This window comes from Mus caroli, unplaced genomic scaffold, assembly GCF_978045245.1.
Source record: "Mus caroli unplaced genomic scaffold, Mus_caroli_1 scaffold_3, whole genome shotgun sequence".
Classification (NCBI taxonomy): Eukaryota; Metazoa; Chordata; class Mammalia; order Rodentia; family Muridae; genus Mus; species Mus caroli.
The window spans coordinates 57,504,376-57,522,794 of NW_028227258.1; the positions used below are offsets into that span (position 1 = coordinate 57,504,376).

The 18,419-nt window shown below is 41.0% G+C and overlaps 2 protein-coding genes across 4 annotated transcripts in view; both read right to left on the reverse strand.

Annotated features, from left to right (window-relative positions):
• Positions 1 to 476: 476 nt before the first annotated feature.
• On the reverse strand, positions 477 to 11,613 carry Nras (NRAS proto-oncogene, GTPase). Its single transcript, XM_021157728.3, has 7 exons — positions 11,502 to 11,613; positions 10,909 to 11,036; positions 9,474 to 9,652; positions 5,779 to 5,938; positions 4,896 to 5,019; positions 4,224 to 4,265; positions 477 to 4,141 (listed from the first exon to the last, which is right to left on the reverse strand). The coding sequence occupies exons 2-5, from the start codon at positions 11,017 to 11,019 to the stop codon at positions 4,900 to 4,902; spliced, it is 570 nt and encodes a 189-aa protein (XP_021013387.1). The 5' UTR covers positions 11,020 to 11,036; positions 11,502 to 11,613; the 3' UTR covers positions 477 to 4,141; positions 4,224 to 4,265; positions 4,896 to 4,899.
• A 136-nt stretch (positions 11,614 to 11,749) lies between these two features.
• Csde1 (cold shock domain containing E1) overlaps positions 11,750 to 18,419 on the reverse strand; it is a 36,789-nt gene continuing 30,119 nt past the window's right edge. For all 3 annotated transcript variants that reach the window (XM_021157725.3, XM_029474892.2, XM_029474891.2), the window contains 5 exons: positions 16,943 to 17,062; positions 15,075 to 15,253; positions 14,400 to 14,563; positions 13,442 to 13,574; positions 11,750 to 13,042 (listed from right to left, as the gene is read on the reverse strand). In XM_021157725.3, coding sequence (XP_021013384.1) covers positions 12,995 to 13,042; positions 13,442 to 13,574; positions 14,400 to 14,563; positions 15,075 to 15,253; positions 16,943 to 17,062 — 644 coding nt within the window. In that variant the 3' untranslated portion in view covers positions 11,750 to 12,994. The remainder of the gene's footprint in view (positions 13,043 to 13,441; positions 13,575 to 14,399; positions 14,564 to 15,074; positions 15,254 to 16,942; positions 17,063 to 18,419) is intronic.

The window sequence follows — 18,419 nt, forward strand, 5'->3', positions numbered from 1 at the left end:
AGAGAGGCCGAGGATGCCACTGACTATACCAAGAACAAATGAGGAGCTTGAGTCTCCCCTGCACTGCCCAAAAAGAACATCAATATCTGAAATATCATTTCCTATAACAGACCTTGGTGGGTTTGAATAGGAATGGCCCCCACAGACTCATGTGTTTGAATGCTTGGCCCACAGAGGTGTGGCCTTGTTGGAGGAAATGTATCACGGTGGGGATAGGCTTTGAGGTCTTCAATGCTCCTTAGGTCTAGTGTGGCACAGTCTTTTTCTGCTGCTTTCAGATCAAGATGTAGGACTCTCAGCTCCTTCTCCAGCATTATGTCTGCCTGCACGCTGCCTTGTTTCCCACCGTGACCATAACTGACTAAAACTCTGACACTGTAAGCCAGCCCCAACTAAATGTTTTCTTTATCAGAGTTGCTGTGGTCATGGTGTCTCTTAACAGCAGTAGAAACCCTTAGGCAGTGGGGAAAATACAGTTAAGCAAAGAACTTCCAGTTTTTTATTTTTTTAAAATTATTTAACAAGGAAAACAGTCAAGCAAGTCTTTAAAAATTAGAATGGATTAATTTACAATCAAACAGTCAACTTAAAACATCAGCCCCTTCATGAGGGCCACAGAGGCCAAGAGTTCTTTAAACAGCAGGATTGCACAGTTGACGTTCTGACCTATATTTGACGGCACGCACGGAAATACAAAAGCCAAACAACTTCCATCCACCTTCCCTTAAGAGTTTAAACACTTGCTTAGAGCAATACTCAGATTTTAAAAAACCAGTTGTATTTTTAAAAATATCTACAACTAATCTCATGAGAACACTCTTAAAACACAAATACCTTAAAATAATTTTGTGGCACATCAGTCAGCTTAAAGAAATAGCAAAATAAAAACTACTGTTCAAGAATTATCATCACTCTCTTTTAAATAGAAACCACCCAGTCAACATGTTTTCCATTATTAACTCCACTTCTCATATAGAGCTGAGCTAATTCCACCAGGTGGAACGCACGCACATTCTGATCCTCGGTCGGAGCTGCCAGCTTGAGAGGTTATGACTAAATACAAAGGAAGATAAAACCAAGCTCACACGTTCTGTAATGGGGAAAACAAACATTTGTCTTTAGAGAGTTTTTGTCTATCTTCATGTTCAAGTCATGACAAAGTTCACAGCAGTTTAAAGGCTGATTCTACAGTTGGCCGGCTAAAACAAACCTGCCTCCATTGTACACACTGTGGAACTAGTATAGTAAACTTGTACTGAGTTACCAACTCACACACGCTAAGTCCTGGACAAACGGCATTTACCAGGTTTACACAGATCCAGTATCAGAGTTCTTAGAACCCTTTATTTTCATACTCTCCAATGTGTGAACAAAGCTTCGACTACTGCCTTACAGCAACATGTTAATTTGTGACTGCCGGCCAGGCACGTAAACTCAGCAAGAGAGGCTTTGCAACTTTGAGGTAAAGCAGATCTTCACTAATTACTCTAAAAACACTTTGATACTACACCAACTGGACTTACTTGGCTTTTTTTTTGTTTTTGTTTTTTCAAGACAGGGTTTCTCTGTGTAGCACTGGCTGTCCTGGAACTCACTCTGTAGACCAGGTTGGCTTCGAACTCAGAAATCCGCCTGCCTCTGCCTCCCAAGTGCTGGGATTAAAGGTGTGTGCCACTACTGCCCGGCTCTTACTTGGCTTTTAAGTTTGTCACTGTTGTGCCAAAACCCACACCCTGTGGGAATATATGTTAGTAAGGGATTTTGAAGCCTGAATTGGCTCCATTTGTTTCTGTGTTCATATTGGAAACCACCTATATACCAACATACATACATACGTACGTATACAGACAAACACACACACACACACACACACACACACACATGGGCTATGGTCAATCGGGTCAAGGTGAGTAACTTTCTCCTTAACTGGAGTTTAATTAATAAACTATTTAGGGATCCACCACCAGTCATATAGACACATTAAAACAAAGCAAGAGCAAGTGCTGGCCTCAGCAGCTTCAGGAAGATGACTGAGCCCTTGCTGTAAAAGGCAGCCGTTTAGTTCGCCTAGGAATGCAAACCCCATGTAAATGACCCCAGCGTGAGCACTCAGGAGCAGATCAAGTGTTTCTCCCCTTCGGCTTAGTTTCAAGGTGATGGGGAATTGGCTTAATGAAAACTCTTAGGAACTACATCAGCCAGGGGTGTGTGGTGGAATGTGCCTGTAACCCAGCACGTGGGAGATTGATCCAGTTAGAGTGTTGTGAGTTTGAGGCCAGCCAGGACTACACAGCAAGATCCTGCTATGAACAAAAGAATCCCAAGGACCTCAGAATTATAGGTATTACAAGATCAGAAGAGAAAATGGCCATTTTGGAATTAGGTTTGCGTTTTTCAATCAAGGTATCCAATTTATGTTTTCATTAGAATTACTGAGCTGAGCTATATCTTAAGTATCCTATGACAAACAAAACCCACTAATGAATTATCAGAGCAAATGCCAAGCCTTTAAGTGACAACAATTAATGGCATTTTACATTCTCTTCTCGAGGAACGAAGGATACCCCTTTATTTGAACAAACACATCAGCTTTTGTTAGTTGGCAGCCTAACTTATAGACATGTTTTAAATACTTTAAAAAAGCTATATAAAGAACATTAATCTAATTTTTTGGGGGGTGGGGGGATGGTGGAGATGGAGGTATGGACTCTGGCTTCAGTTTCCGTGTGGCTAAAAATAAGGGTCTGGAAATGTAAAGATATCGAGGCTCACCCCAGAGCTCACCAGGCATTTCCAGTCCTGGTGAGAACCACACTAAGTTTTATCCTTGTAGCACTAACAGCAGGCATCAGGCAAAAGTATGTAAGCAGGAATAATAGGCAGGGAGCAAATATGGATGGACTGTTTCTCTGTGATGCTAACTGGCTTGTTCAAGTTTTGAAACCATGACCCGGTCCATTAGCACCATGGTTTATTCAACCGAGATAATTATTCAAGCCCCTATAGGATGCTCGAACTTCTCTAGGCTGAGAGATGAGGGATGCTGAGAAGGGAACTGAGGGCCACGCTCTCTCCACATACAGATAGATATATATTCCATGAAGAAACTATGCAGCAAAGATATAACCTGCCTGCTAATAACTTTATCTTAGCAAGGTCTGAGGAATCATTAATCACAGCTATAAAGTAACAACATGCCAATTTTTACAGTATCTATACGATAAATGGTGGGCTTCCTGGTATGAACCACTTCATTATAATGGAAGTTCATTATTAGATTACCAGTAAGCTAGAAGATATTACAAATATTTATAAGCGATAACCTACCAAAAAAAAAAAAAAAAGATTAGCTAGAATTAAATGAAATTACTCGTAATTGTTTCAGTTCCATCTTTCTCCTAGGAGAATCCCAGACAGGGAAACTATCTTCATGTACATACACAAAGCATCTGCCATCAGGTAGATACACCTTTCCCTCAAAGGTAGATGGCTCATAGTCACTTTCCTATACAATGGTTCTTGAAACATCTATTCCAATTACAAACTGTAATGGAGCCTACAGAGCACTTTTAGGAAAAAGGCACTTTGTTGTGAATGTTGGATTTAATTGCATGCAGTTGAGAGTATTCGTGTTTGCATTTATGAATACAGAGCAGATGCCAGTTTATAGAATATAGCTGATCACATTACAAATCAATCAGCAACATTAATTATATTTTGGGAAGAAAGTAATTTATGACATTTTCCCCCCAAACTAACAAGGCCAAGTTCAGCAGTTGGGGGCAGGGGAAAATCACCAGCAGTTGTTACCTCAGAGCATAAGAAACTGTTGTCAACAGAGTGGCATGTCTAGTTTGGTTCTCTGCATCAATGTAAACTGCTTTTCAGTGGACAAAGCCAGCTGGAGGCTGTGTCTGTTTCTAGGGGAACCCAGGGCAGAGAACGTCTGGGGAGAACAGGCCCATTTCTCTGGTCAGACGGCCGAGCGAGGAGGTAGTTATTCTGAAGAGGTCTCAGGTTAGATGGCTGTGCTCAGTAACTGAGTCGGGGAAGCAGGAAGCAGGAGCTTCTCTGAGATGCAGAGAGCAGCAGGAACACGTCTCCTCCAGCGATGTCAGAACCAGGGCATCAATCAGTGCAGCTGAAACAGAGACAGGAGGTAAGAGAAACAAGGATAGGAAAGGAAACCCAGTGTCAATCAAGACATTTCAAACTTGTCCTACCTTCAAAGTGGCTCTCTTCTGATGACAGAACTTTCAAAGCGTCTACAACAAAAGAACACGTATCATTTAGTTTCTACATTGTCATTCCTTAGTATGGCATCTTCAATGTGTCCATTCCACAATCATGGCACATATAGGTCTCAAATTCCTATACTAAAAATAGGAAGCTGTCTGTAGAATAAATGCTGAATTAATTAGATCTTAGCACTCCCTGAAAAGGTGCTATGAGGGAAAAAAAATTTTTTTTAAAGATTTATTTATTTTATATATGTGAGTACACTGTCACTCTCTTCAGACACACCAGAAGAGGGCATCAGATCCCATTACAGATGGTTATGAGCCACCAAGGACGTATGGAAGAGCAGTCAGTGCTGTTAACCGCTGAGCATCTCTCCAGCCTCAATTATTTTACTTTTAATATTTGTGTAGGTGTGTGACATGTAGCTGCCTGTGGAGGTCATAAACAGTGGATCCCTTGGAGCTGGAGTCACAGTTGGCTATGAAACACCCAACATGGATGCTGGCATATGAATCAAATATATATTTGTATTTTCTAGTTGCAAATATATGAAAACTCTCATTTAAGTTTCAAAAGTCAGTAATGCTGGCACTATTCTGAACTGCCTAATGCGAAGTAGGAGCTATGGTTCCAATGTAAGAGCACACACTCACCTTACTACATCAGCGCACAGGGCAGCCCCATACAACCTTGAGTGCCATCATCACTGCTATTGAGCTTTTTCATTCGGTACTGGCGTATCTCCCTTACCAGTGTGTAAAAGGCATCCTCCACACCCTAGTAAAAGAAAAAACAAGATGAACGAACAACGAGCACAGTTCAAGTTGTAATCTCTCATTTCCACCTCTCTGTGTGGATTTGATACTAATCAATAGCTGATAAATTGGGGTGACTTAGGAAGAAGACACCAAATTCAGCATTCCTAGGGGATCACACTGATAACTGGCATGTTCTGTTTACAAGACAAACAACACAAAGATAGTCCAGCCAAGGAAGAAGGGCAAGGTGGGTGTACAGTACAGTACTACTGACTGTGAGGATCCCTCCAGGAAAGTTAAGTCCTCAATAGTGGCAAGTGCTGACAGAACAAAAGGATTCATGCTTAGAGTATGTTTAATCTTGGAAGAGTTGAGCCTGTTAAAGCAGAAATAGAAATCCCTGCCAGGGAGTGGTGATGCATGCCTTTAATTCCAGCACTTGGGAGGCAGAGGCAGATGGATTTCTAAGTTCGATCGAGCCCAGCCTGGTCTACAAAGTGAGTTCCAGGACAGCCAGAGCTACACGAGAAATCCTGTCTCAACAACAACAACAACAATAACAACATAGAAATCCCACAGCACAGTAGTGTTCTTTTTGGGGGGGTGGGGCGGCGGGGGGCGGAAGGGGAAAAGTTTAACAAGAAACAAAGACTAACTATACAGAAACCACTATCCAAAACCCATTATACATAACATAGATTACATCTCTACCACACTTGATCAATCAAACATCTCTGCTTTAAACACTCACTCACACTTGCTTGAATCTCTAGCATACCTGTCGGGTCTTGGCTGAGGTCTCAATGAATGGAATTCCGTAACTCTTGGCCAGTTCGTGGGCTTGCTTTGTGTCAACTGTCCTTGTTGGCAAGTCACACTTGTTCCCTACCAGCACCATGGGTACATCATCAGAATCTTTCACACGCTTAATTTGCTCCCTAGAACAAAGGACAGGTAGCTGATCATGAGCAAGGCAAGCTTTCTGGAGGAGTACACTGGTACACAAAAGGAAGTAGTAAATTTACAAAATCCTTTCAGCTACTATTACTCAGCTTACACACTCATGCAACTATAGACCTGTTAAGTCAAGAATGTCAACTTAGAAGCTGTATGAGGCTGTGAATACCAGTTCACTTCCAGCTCTAGTATACTGATGCATGTCCTTGTTAGGCTCCTATGTTTTCCAAGGAGCTTGGCTCTGGGTTTAATTGGAAACTACAAAAGGTACTTTAGATTAAGCTTAAAAGTACAGAAAGTAAGATATGTAACACTAAGAAAATTCTAGCTGGGTGTGGTGGCGCATGCCTTTAATCCCAGCACTCGGGAGGCAGAGGCAGGCGGATTTCTGAGTTTGAGGCCAGCCTGGTCTACAGAGTGAGTTCCAGAACAGCCAGGGCTACACAGAGAAACCCTGTCTCGAAAAAAACGAAACCAAAAACAAACAAAAAAAGAAAATTCCAGAATTGGTCTTAATAAATGTGTATGCATGCAGGCATGTGCATAGATCCAAAACTATAAAAAACAGCTTTTTAATAAAAACGATAAGATATCTCTATGTAGCGCTGGCTGTCCTTGAGCTCACAGAGATCTGCCTCTTTCTGCCTCTTGAGTGCTGGGATTAAATGTGCATGCCACCACCCTTGGCAAAGATAGTTTTCAGTTCATGTACAATATAGCATCCAGCACATCTAAAATTTATTGCCAGGGTGGTGAGATGGATCAGTGATTAAGAGCACTGACTGCTCTTCTGAAGGTCCTGAGTTCAAATCCCAGCAACCACAAGGTGGCTCACAACCATCTGTAATGCGATCTGATGCCCTCTTCTGGTGCTGTCTGAAGACAGCTACAGTGTACTTACATATAATAAATAAATCTTAAAAAAATAAGTAAATAGGAAAGCGTTTCACCTTAAAAAAACAAAAGTTATTGCCTCAGGTTCTTGTGACAAAGAACTTTTTGTGATAATAGAAAATGATGCTTGGTCGTCCTTCGTCTGCCAGTGAGTACTTTATCTGCTGCTTCTGTGGCCAAGGAACTAATTTTTCAGTTTTATGTAAATGTCAATCACATCTGGTCATGGCTATAATATTGCACAGTACCATTTTAGACTCTACCCTTGGATTCCAGTCACTTACCTCAACTGCATCCTACTAGCTAGCTACAGAACTACTTTGGTATGTCAGAATTCTTTGCCCCTTTCCCCCCAAACAAACAAACCCCAAAACCAAACAACAACAAAACCCAACAAAAAACCAAGACCGAAAAAAACCAGGACCCTACTATATATGGTTCAATATGCAGACAATGGTAGCCTTGAACTATTCCCTCGGCTTCCCAGGCACCAACATGCCTAGCGGTGGTTGCTTATGTTAAGGGATATTATAGACTAGCCTAAACACCCAGAGGATGCTGATGTTGGGTCGTTACTGTACCTTATATTATTAAACCTTCTGTGAGGACCAGACTCAATTTCTTCTCAGTATCAGTGAACTTCTGGGCAAGTGATTTATTTTCAGCACACAAACTGACAAGACAGCTATGTCTACAGTGTGCCTGATGAAGGTCACTGCGGTTTCATGTCGATGCAGAATAAGCTCACTGATAACTTGGTTTCCTTTTCATCTATTTCTGAACATTAACATTTTGTGCTAGACACACACATGCCCTGGTGCAGATGTGGAGGCTCGGGCTTGGTGGCAAGCCTTACCAACTGAGCCATCTCACTGCCCACTCCACATCCTCACAGGATACTTTAAATACATGCTGGCTCAGAGAGAACATTTTCCCTTGGGATCCAAGGGAAAATTGGCTTCAAGATTTCATTACCCCCCACATAACACCAAAACGATAAGGAAATATAGGAAGATAAGCCAGGCCTCGGGGTGTTGGCCAACTTACAAAGTATACATGATGGGTCAGACACTGTTCTGAATATGTATGAATTTGTTTACTCTTGGCAACTTTATGGGGGAGGTATTCTTTTTAAAAAAGATTTAGTTTTATTTCTGGGTATGAGTGGTTTTGCTATGTCTATGTGCACATGGGCCTGGTGCTCAAGGAGGCCAGAGGAGGGTTTCAGATGCCCTAGAACTGGAGCTGTAGATGTCTGGGGCCCTATGTGGGTACTAGCAATTGAACCTGGGTCACCTGAAAGAGTAGGCAGTGTTCTTAATCCCTGAGCCATCTCTCCAGCCTTGAGGGAGGTATTCTTTTTTTTTTTTTTTTTATTTTTCGAGACAGGTTTTCTTTGTATAGTCCTGGCTGTCCTGGAACTCACTCTGTAGACCAGGCTGGTCTAGCACTCAGAAATCCGCCTGCCTCTACCTCCCAAGTGCTGGGACTAAAGGCGTGCGCCACTATGCCTGGCTGACGGAGGTATTCTTATAATAAATTCAGAAACACAGAGACACACAGATTTAGTATCTTGTCCTAACGTTACTTAGCTAATTAATAACACAGCCACGTTTTAACTTTGACAGTGACTAAAGATAGAATGCTGCTCTAAGAGAGACCCAGCGTTTTGGGGTCTAGCTCTGCTATATGGATGGGCAGTGGTGATGCATGCCTTTAATCCCAGAACTGGGGAGGCAGAGGCAGGTGGAGCTCTTTGAGTTCAAGGCTAGCCTGATCAAAAAGTTCCAGGTCACACTAAGAAACCCTGTTTTTCAAACCAAACGAAACTTAAACAAACAAACAGAAAACCACAACAACTCTGAAAATCTAACACCTCTGAACTCTATCACGCCATAAAGAACATTGGCTGGGAGTGCTGGCATCTACCTATAAAGTTAGCACTTGGAAGGTGAGGCCAAGTGCTAAATCCAAGGTCAGCCTGGGATACATAGCAACATCCTGTCTCAAAAGTGTAAAATGAGTAAGAATATTGTACTAAAATCCTTAGGGCCCAAATAGCTTTGAAACGCGCCAGTTCTCTGAGAAGCCTTACTGTTACTCTGCAGCACACCCCATTTCCCGAGTAGTACAGTGACAGTATACCACACACTCAGTGAAAATCAGATTCTTTTATTTTTCTTCCTTTTTGTTTTTTTTTTTCCGAGACAGGGTTTCTCTGTATAGTCCTGTCTGTCCTGGAATTCACTCTGTAGACCAGGCTGGCCTCGAACTTAGAAATCCGCCTGCCTTTGCCTCCCAAGTGCTGGGATCAAAGGTGTGCACCACCACTGCCTAGCAGATTCTTTTTAATACTTGGGGTTTAAAGATGGTCCATGGGCAAAGGTGCCTGCTAACTAAGCCAAGATGCCCAGGCCCTAAGGAGGTAGCTTTCATTAGCTGTCTTCTGCCTCCCATGGCACATATCTGCTGTTGCACTTGTTCTGGCCTCCACAAAAAACAAAGCAAAACAAAAACAGTATCACTAAAATGTTAAAAAGTTGTATGTTCCCTACGTCCATATACTTTAGTATAGTTTCAGAGCACATACAAAGTTTTGCTTTCAGAAAATATCCCCAGTACCTGTAGAGGTTAATATCTGCAAACGATTTGCTATTATTGATGGCAAATACACAGAGGAACCCTTCGCCTGTCCTCATGTACTGGTCTCTCATGGCACTGTACTCCTCTTGTCCAGCTGTGTCCAGTATGTCCAGCAGGCAGGTCTCACCATCAATCACCACTTGTTTTCGGTAAGAATCCTGGGAATATGAAAGAGTGAGGAGGAGGTGGTGGTGGGGACAAGGACAGGCTCAATCTTTATTTAAAACCAGAGAAATGTAATTAACCAGGATAAATACGCCTACCTATGTGATTTACCCTTAACCAGCTAATAGATAGCATAAATAACAAACAAACATACACATACATAATCACACGCATGCATGCACGCATGACATAAGGGCAGGTGAATTTATATCTGTGAGTTCAAGTCTCGGGCCAGCCAGGGTAGTATAGTGAGACCCTGTTTCAAAAAAAAGAAAACAATGTTTCTGAGTGGTTTTTAAAATCACATTTCATGATACATGAAAGTCCTATGAAATGAAGATTCGCGTGTCTATTTATAGTCTTTATTTATAAAGACTCATTAGAACACCAAAAAAAAAAAAAGAAAACAAAACCAAAACCAGCCTGAGTTATGAGGTTAAAAACAAACAAACAAACAAAGAAAACAAAACCATTAATAACAAAACCAGAAACATCTAGTATGGATTTATGGCCATAATCTAACTTTTATTATTTAATAGTCCAAACTTAGAAGACCTTATCTGTGGTTTTGGAAATGTGCTTATATTTTGTTTCATAAATATATTAAAATGTAACCTGTGTAGACATCTGAATTTAACTAACATTCCTGTGTGTTAAACACAGGTTTACACATGAAAAAAATATTTGGTTTTTGTAAACAGGGCCTCAGTAAGTAGTTCAGGCAAGCCTTGAAATTGAAACCTCCTCCCTCAGCCTCTTGGATGCTTACAAATTGGACTTATACATTCCTACACCATTAATCCCAGGAAAGTGATGGAAATTTAACGTCATATAGAAATATGAGACTTGTAAGGATTTAGGTGATTTTCCTCAATATCGGTAACTAAATTGTGAAGAAATTCCTAGACACAATGACTCAAAATCTCAACTTGTTTCTACCCCAACTCAATCTGGACTAGATCAAGAATGAAAACTTCAGACTATCCAGAGCTCCGAGTTCTCTATCCCCACTGTATGATCGCCTACAATCTTTTTCCTTGTGACCTACGTTTCTATTAAAGAGCTGTGACATAAAGAAACAGAATGAAAACTGTGTTCTTTTAAAAGGAAATCCTCAGAAAGCACGAACTTGTCTACTGCTTTTTTGGAATACCTTCTTGCTTTCTCTTTTCTTTACTATCAAAGGGCAGTTATGGGTAAGAGAAAGCCCAAAGTGAGGATAAGGACCAGGCAGTGGCTTGGGCCTCACCTCTATGGTGGGATCATATTCATCCACAAAGTGGTTCTGGATTAGCTGGATCGTCAAAGCACTTTTCCCAACACCACCTGCTCCAACCACCACCAGTTTGTACTCAGTCATTTCACACCAGCAAAAACCTGTAGGAAAGCAGCAATTACGATTAAACTGGCAAAGCAAACCTACAGTACTTCAAGGGCTTCTGTGAGTTTACCAAAGTCTTCTGTTTCTAAGGCACCCATTCGCTACACGTGGCCTTCTACTAAGTTCTCAAAGTGATCCAGAAACATAGCATTTCTTGCAGATGAGTGCGGGCCGGATTCTTGGATTAAAGACAGGCGACTATTTTTTCAATCTACTCAGCCCCGCCCTCAGTTTACGGGAAAAGAACCCCCCCTCTTCCAATTCCTGCAAACCCAAGCTCTGGGGTCCGCCTGGCACGACCACTTCCCGAAACTCCCCTTTCCGGCTCCGAAAATCACCCCAGAGCCAGCCAGAGTCCCCCACCCAAGCCTTTGTTTCAGCTCGCCAGGTCTCCGCGTCTCCCCGCCCCGCCAGGCGTTCACACGCTGAGAAGTCCGACGCTAGGCAGGCCGGAGCCTTACCTCAAACTCCGCAGACCCCGCCTCGGGAGGCTTTGGACTTCAACCTGAGAAGCTGTTGGAGACCCCGAAACCGCCATGAACAGCCCCCACCAGGGAGCGGCACTTCCGGCCCCACCCGCTACGTAATCACTAGGCGCCTAAGGCGCCCCAGTCCCCGCCCCAGCCACGTGGGCCGACGACTAGAGTCTTGCAGGCGGCCGCACCCAGTCCAGCCCCGCCCCCATTTCAATAATGAAAGCGCTAGGTGCTAGTGTCTCAAAAATCAGTAAAACTTTATTCGCTTCCATTCTTTCGCCATTAACATAAAACCGGAGAAAGCAAAAATGTTTTGTGTTTACAAAGATAAACGGCCTCTTTACCCAGAGTTCAAAACCTCAAATGACAACGGGGAAGATGAAAGCGCCCTCCCCGACAACCCCTGAGCTGACCCTTGTCATTGTTAGACAAAAAGCCTTCACTCCACTTGCCAGGGACCCTGTTTGGGGCCAATTCAAGATGTAGGCCGAGAAATCAGGCCAATCCGTTCCCGTGATACAAAGTTGAACAGAAGCTACACCAAGGATCAAGTGCCTGTATTGAACAGGGCACTGGAACCACGGGGCTACTTATTAAAAAAAACAGGATTCATTTCAGGCACAACTTTTTTATTATTATTTTTTTTTTGTTCATTTTGTTTTTAAATCAGTAAAAGAAACTGGGTCCTAGAAGCTGCAGTGATCTAAGCAGCAGCAATTTTGTGCATTCGTCTTTTGTTTAAATATGTTTAAATTATCACACTGCTGGCACACTTCATTTGCATGAAATTCTGCACCACACATACTAATTGTAGTAAAGTTATTTACCCCCCATCCCAGGAAGAAAAAAAAAAACTACTCGGGAAGATAATTTTCACTGAAATGTAATCAAACTTCGTTAAGTGGATTGTGACAAGATTATAAATGATATGAAAATAACATTTTAACATTTGGCCATCAACTTAAGAAAATCGTTTGCTATATAAATTTTTGCAATTTTTAAAGGTAATATATTCTACCTTCATATGGTCCTCAGAATTAAAGCATAATGAACAGGGAAAAAATAGGAAAAGAATGCAGCTGAGTGTTAAGTCATGAAGGTAGAGTATATACTGACTAGAGTGCAGAATTTCATAGGGCCAACAAAGTAACAGTCAGCATTGTTCACTTACACAGGCCAAGTGGAATTTGCAATTACCAGTTGCGTTAAATGCACCAAATAAAGCTCCTAAATTGACACTATAAGGCGCCACCTTTAAGTTTTCCAGGCTGCAACTGTGCATAATTTTAAAATGGTTTCTTAAATTTATTTATTTTTCTTTAAACATAACACGAGGAAGGTGTTAAAACTGGTGTAATAGCTCAATAGAATAAGTATTCCAGATTTTGGGAGGGATGAAGAGAAAGATATTCAGAACCCTTCACCAGAATCCCCCCAACTCGACCATAGTGGATTAATGATGTGCTTTGTAGATGTGGTTAGTCAATGACACCAGCTTGACGGATCTTTCTTTCTGCACCAAATCCCTATGAAGAAATATAACAGTTAATGACAATCACAACATACAATTCTAAAAAATCAACTATGAAAGTATTTATCATATCCACTACCAATTCTCTCCTAAGAGCAAGAAACTTATTGAATAGAATATACCAAGAAACGCGCTTCTTGGTGTAATCAGTTATCCTACCATGGGAAAAGCAGAGGTGTAGTGGGGAGTTCATGGCCACTCTAATCTACATACGAGACCCTATCTCAAAAAGGAAAGAAGTGCTTCTTACAGAAAGCATCTACTCTATTAGGGTCTGAATGAATGTGTTAGGGAGCCCAACCCTTAAGGGATAAGCAACCCCTGCTTCACTAAGTTCTTTAAGCTGAAGTAAGATTATTAGTTGACCTCCCTCACCTCCCCAATGAAATCATACCATTGAGTTATCTGGTCCCCTTGGCTGACGAAGAACCATTAGACGTGGAGCACTGGCATCATCCAGGCTGATGTTCTTCAGGCGATTGACCAACCGGTCAGGTCTCGGAGCTGCAACAGCTTTGGGGCCTTCACTGTAGAGTGAAAGTGAGAAGAACCAACAATTGCTGGGAAGAAGGCAAGCAGCTGTGCGTTCCCTACCCAAATGACTCACTTCTAATGAGGGAAACTCTTCTTGCCTCATCTTAGCTAGCAAGACAGGACAGACAAGTTTATATATACTTCCCAGCTCAGAGTTTCAACAGCACTGGAGCTATAAAGAATCCTAGACTTGTCAACAGAGAGACTAATTCCAGATACACAAAACAAGGTAACATGTTTAAAAAAAAAAATCTTGAAAAAAAGCCAAATATGCAGAAATAGGTCTAGATTCCTATCTCTTAAAGGAACAATGTTGAGATTAAAAACCTAATAGCATATGTCAGAATGAGTAAGGTATAAAACTGAGACCTATTTCAAACATTTCAGCAGCACAAAGTCTAAAAGTGAATAGACAGAAAGAGCGAGCCAATAAGCTAAACTCTTAAGAACAAGGATCATATAACCGTTTAGTATTTAAGCTACAGCACACACAGTGCTAACACATCACAGTACCTAAGTGTTTCTCAGGTCAGGGTTATAGGACTCAAAGTCAGACAATAAATACCAGAGATAGGAAAATAGATATGGTGGCACATGGCAGCAAGCTCAAGGTAAGGTAAGTCATGGATATAAAACTGAGACCTATCTCAAACAAAGCAATGACTAGCAGAAAAAGACAAAATTAGAGATAGAAGTGTAAAATAGTTCCTACTAAACCCAGTCAGACGAGAGTGGCAAAGAAAGCACAGAATGCATGCATGGTGAGGGGATGAACTCAGAGCAGTTATTTCCAACCATAATAAACAATAGAAACTCACCAGACTCGCCAGACATTACAGGCACTGCACTTCCCAGTGCGCTGATTAAGGATCACTGAGAATTCCACCTCATCTCCTGCCTGTAGCTCAATGCCATCCTGAACTTCTTTCACATGGAAAAAGAGCTTCTTGCTATCTCCTACTTCATAGTTAATAAAGCCAAACTGGAAAAAGAGCACACACAAAACAAAATTTACAATGGGGAAGACATACCACAGAAAGGAAGAGCAATTCACTTTGAAAGATAATGCTAACCCTAATTAGAAAGGACTTAGAAAACATGGCATTACTAATGATGAGCTAAATTCAGCTGGTGTATGATAGAATTCATCAGGAAAGTCATACCTCTGAAACAACTGCCATTCATTCTATTCTAAGCATGACTAAGACAATCCCCACCAAGTGACATTATTAATAATCACACTTATTTCCACCTCGCTAATGTTGTCACTTTATCCCTTGTCTTTGTCCCAAAGCAATAAAGTCTAAAAAAACTGAGACAGCCATGAAAGTTTAAATGCCAGTACTCAAGAGGGTGAGTTCCAGATCAGCCAAAACAGCATAGAGAAACCATGTCTTAAATACAAGTGAGCAAGCAAGTAAATATTGGCTGATGACTTTCCCTGACCAAGTATCAGGATAGAATGCACATCCAGAGACATAGCACTTAATTACCTGATCTTTCACACACTCCACAGTAGCCCTACGAAGGGGTGTGATGTTGTAGGCCATAGTTTGTGCATTTTGGCCAAGTACACACAACTGGAACTTGACACTCTCCCCTTTCTGTAGGCAATCCCCTTTGTTGGCCATCCCAACTATGCCAAAAGGATACACTTCACCTTTCATATCCCCTGTAAGCAAAACAGTAAAAAATCTAAATTTACATACTAGAAATACATTTTATTACCTTATTATTTTCTTTAAACTTAAAAGTTTTAAGGATTAACATGGAAACAAGCAACAAAACAAGGACAAATCCTAACACTAACTTCTAAAATGCATTATGAAACAACCAGTCAAAAACAAAACTAAACAAAACAAACAAAAATAAAAAAAACCCAAGTGGCAATCTAGCAAAACACAGACAAACAGATACAGATAAAAGGATTTTTTGTTATGATTCAGGCTCCTTAAGAGTTCAGGGCTATAAACCAGGCTCTCTTCTCATCTGCTCCACCGCCACTCTTCACTGTAACAGCAAAAAAGTGACCCAGAGATAGGTAGTAAGCAATGCTCGTTGATTCACAATGTATTAGCAAGCTTCAGAGGTGGAAATGCTTATAGCAAACTACCTCAGAATCAGAGGTAACTTTTTTTTCCTTCAAATTTTCAGCACCTAAAACATGCAAGGCCCAAATGTCTGAAATAATTTTAGCAGACTAACTTGTTAAGAGGTATAGTCATTTATTATACATCTCTATGATTCAAATTTTCATAGACTCCTCTGAGGCTAAAGATACTATCATCTTTTTAAAGATGAAGAAACTGAACTAATATAATTTGTCTAAGGTTATACATCCAGTAAGAGGTGTTCAGACCTACTGAGTTCTAATTTTGTTCCCAAATAAAAGATGTGCATGAAACCAAGCAGGGAAATCAGATATGTGTCTAATCCAACAACGGCTTTCCTTACTTTGAAGTAACCCTACAGCAGTATTGAAGAAGCATAAGTGGATGGGGTAGGCGGGTGGTCAGTGGCTTCCAAAAGGAATGTCAAAGTACCATTTCAAAAATGGAAGGACCACTGATGGTAGAGCCTACACACCCTTGTTTTGTCAGGTGCTTTGCTTATGAGAGCATACGTGGCTCATAATGTTAATTCCTGTCTTGAGTGTTAGGAACCAAGAGAGAGTAACAGTGAGTTTCTATGTAAAACAGAATATCTAAGAAAATCATGTCATAAATCAAGGTTCTTTTCAACAAATGAACTGTTCTCCCCCCTACTTTACACTCTGACTTACAGATGAGACAAGGCCTTTTTTTTTTTTTTTATAAGACAAGTCATGTTATCTGAGTGGAATGTTTCAACTATTCTACCATTATTTAAACTGTTATCTTAATTATCCAGCATTCCCTACTATTTCTATCACCCTTATATAGCTGGCCTTTCCGGGTGGCAATTATTGGAAAAAATGTAAGTACCAAAACTATTGGTTGCTTGAAGATGAGGAGAATATTATTCAAGTGAATAAATGGAGAGAGCCAAGATCTGGAGGACCCCAAGGTACTAAGGAACAGCAAGCATACCTCAGGAAAGGAAGTATTCATAAAACTGAATAGTTACTAACATAAATGACCACTTGGATTATCATCACTCAACATTAAACATTCTCAGCATAGTAATCATTTGCTGCTCAGTTTGATCCAGGGTGACCTCATTTTCAAGGAGTAGATATAAAAATAAAGTCTAAGCCCAGGAAGAAAAGGAGTCCCTTTTCTTCTCAGCTTCCTAAGAAACCCGAAAGCACATGCAATGAGCCCCATCATCTATTAAAACCGAGTGAAGGCATAGCAGATTCCAGTGTCAGGGCTGTGCTTACCCTCCTCCACAATCTCAATCATTCCTTGGTACTCAATCTGTGTTGGATCAACACCTCTCAGAGGGCGAATGACTTTACCAGAGTAGACGGTGGGGTTGGCTTCCTCAGTAATGCCATTCACTACAAAACAAACGCACATATAATTACCACTCAGCAATTTCAAACTCTATCTAATAAGACAAAGTAACAAATACAAACCCAATGTTCGCACAAGGTGAATGCTTTTTGTTTAGACTTTCCAAGATTTCAATTTTTATTTCTAATTATATGTTTGTTATGCAATGACTCTGCAATGACTGCAGTACCTAAGATACTGTAAGAGGATATCAGATCTCCTGGAGCTGGTCAACTGGGGACTGTGAGCTGCCTGAGGTAGGGGGCTAGGAATTTAGGTCCTTTGGAGGAACATTCATTCATAATTATGCAGCCTCTAACCAGCTAATAATCTCTTCATCCTATTTTTTCCTTTTTCCTCTTCTCCTTACACACACACACACACACACACACACACACACACACACAATCTTACGTTACAGCTCAAGGGTGGTTTAAAACTCAAGATCCTCCCCAGATTTCTTAGTGTTGAGAGTACAGGTGTGCACAATGCTCAATTGGTTGTCTGCTCAATATTCTTAAATTGAGAAAGGGAATCAGTTCTAAAGCTAGTTCTATTTCTTGAATGTAAAATAAATATTTGTATATAAGTAAAATTAAATATAAATTTCTTGACCATAAATGTTTCTAAAATGCCATTAAAGGTGCTGGTAAATAAATCAATTTGTTTGGCATAACAAACATTCATATGTAAACACATCTTCTGAGCCTGGTGTGTTGGCATATGGCCTCAATCAGCACTCAGGAAGCTAAAACTGAGCTGCAGGCTGTTTAAAAATAGGAGATGCCAAAGCTGCATTTGCTAGACCCTGAGCTCCACCCGCAAAACACAGAGGCCCATTCCCCAAAAAACAGAAGCTCTAAAGTTAAGGTTGTCTTCACTTTTCACATTTTAGATCTATAACTCTACAAAATAGTCTACCAGGAGAATGCCTATTTCTATAACTCCATTTAGAATTATTTATGTAAGCCAGGTGTGGTGGCGCATGCCTTTAATCCCAGCACTCGGGAGGCAGGCGGATTTCTGAGTTCGAGGCCAGCCTGGTCTACAAAGTGAGCTCCAGGACAGCCAGGGCTATACAGAGAAACCCTGTCTCGAAAAACCAACCAACCAACCAAACAAACAAGAATTATTTATGTAGAATATATATTTCTCGGATTAAAAAAAAGCAGGACAGGGCTTTAATTATTGGAAATCCATAATCCCTACCCCACTGCACCCTCAAATCAGATGCAAGCCAGGCACGATGGCATACACATTTGGGAGACAGAACCAGTAATTTTTTCCAAGTTTGAGGTCAGCCTGATCAACACAGCCAGTTCCAAGAAAGCCAAGGTTTTATATAGTGACTCTTATCTTAAT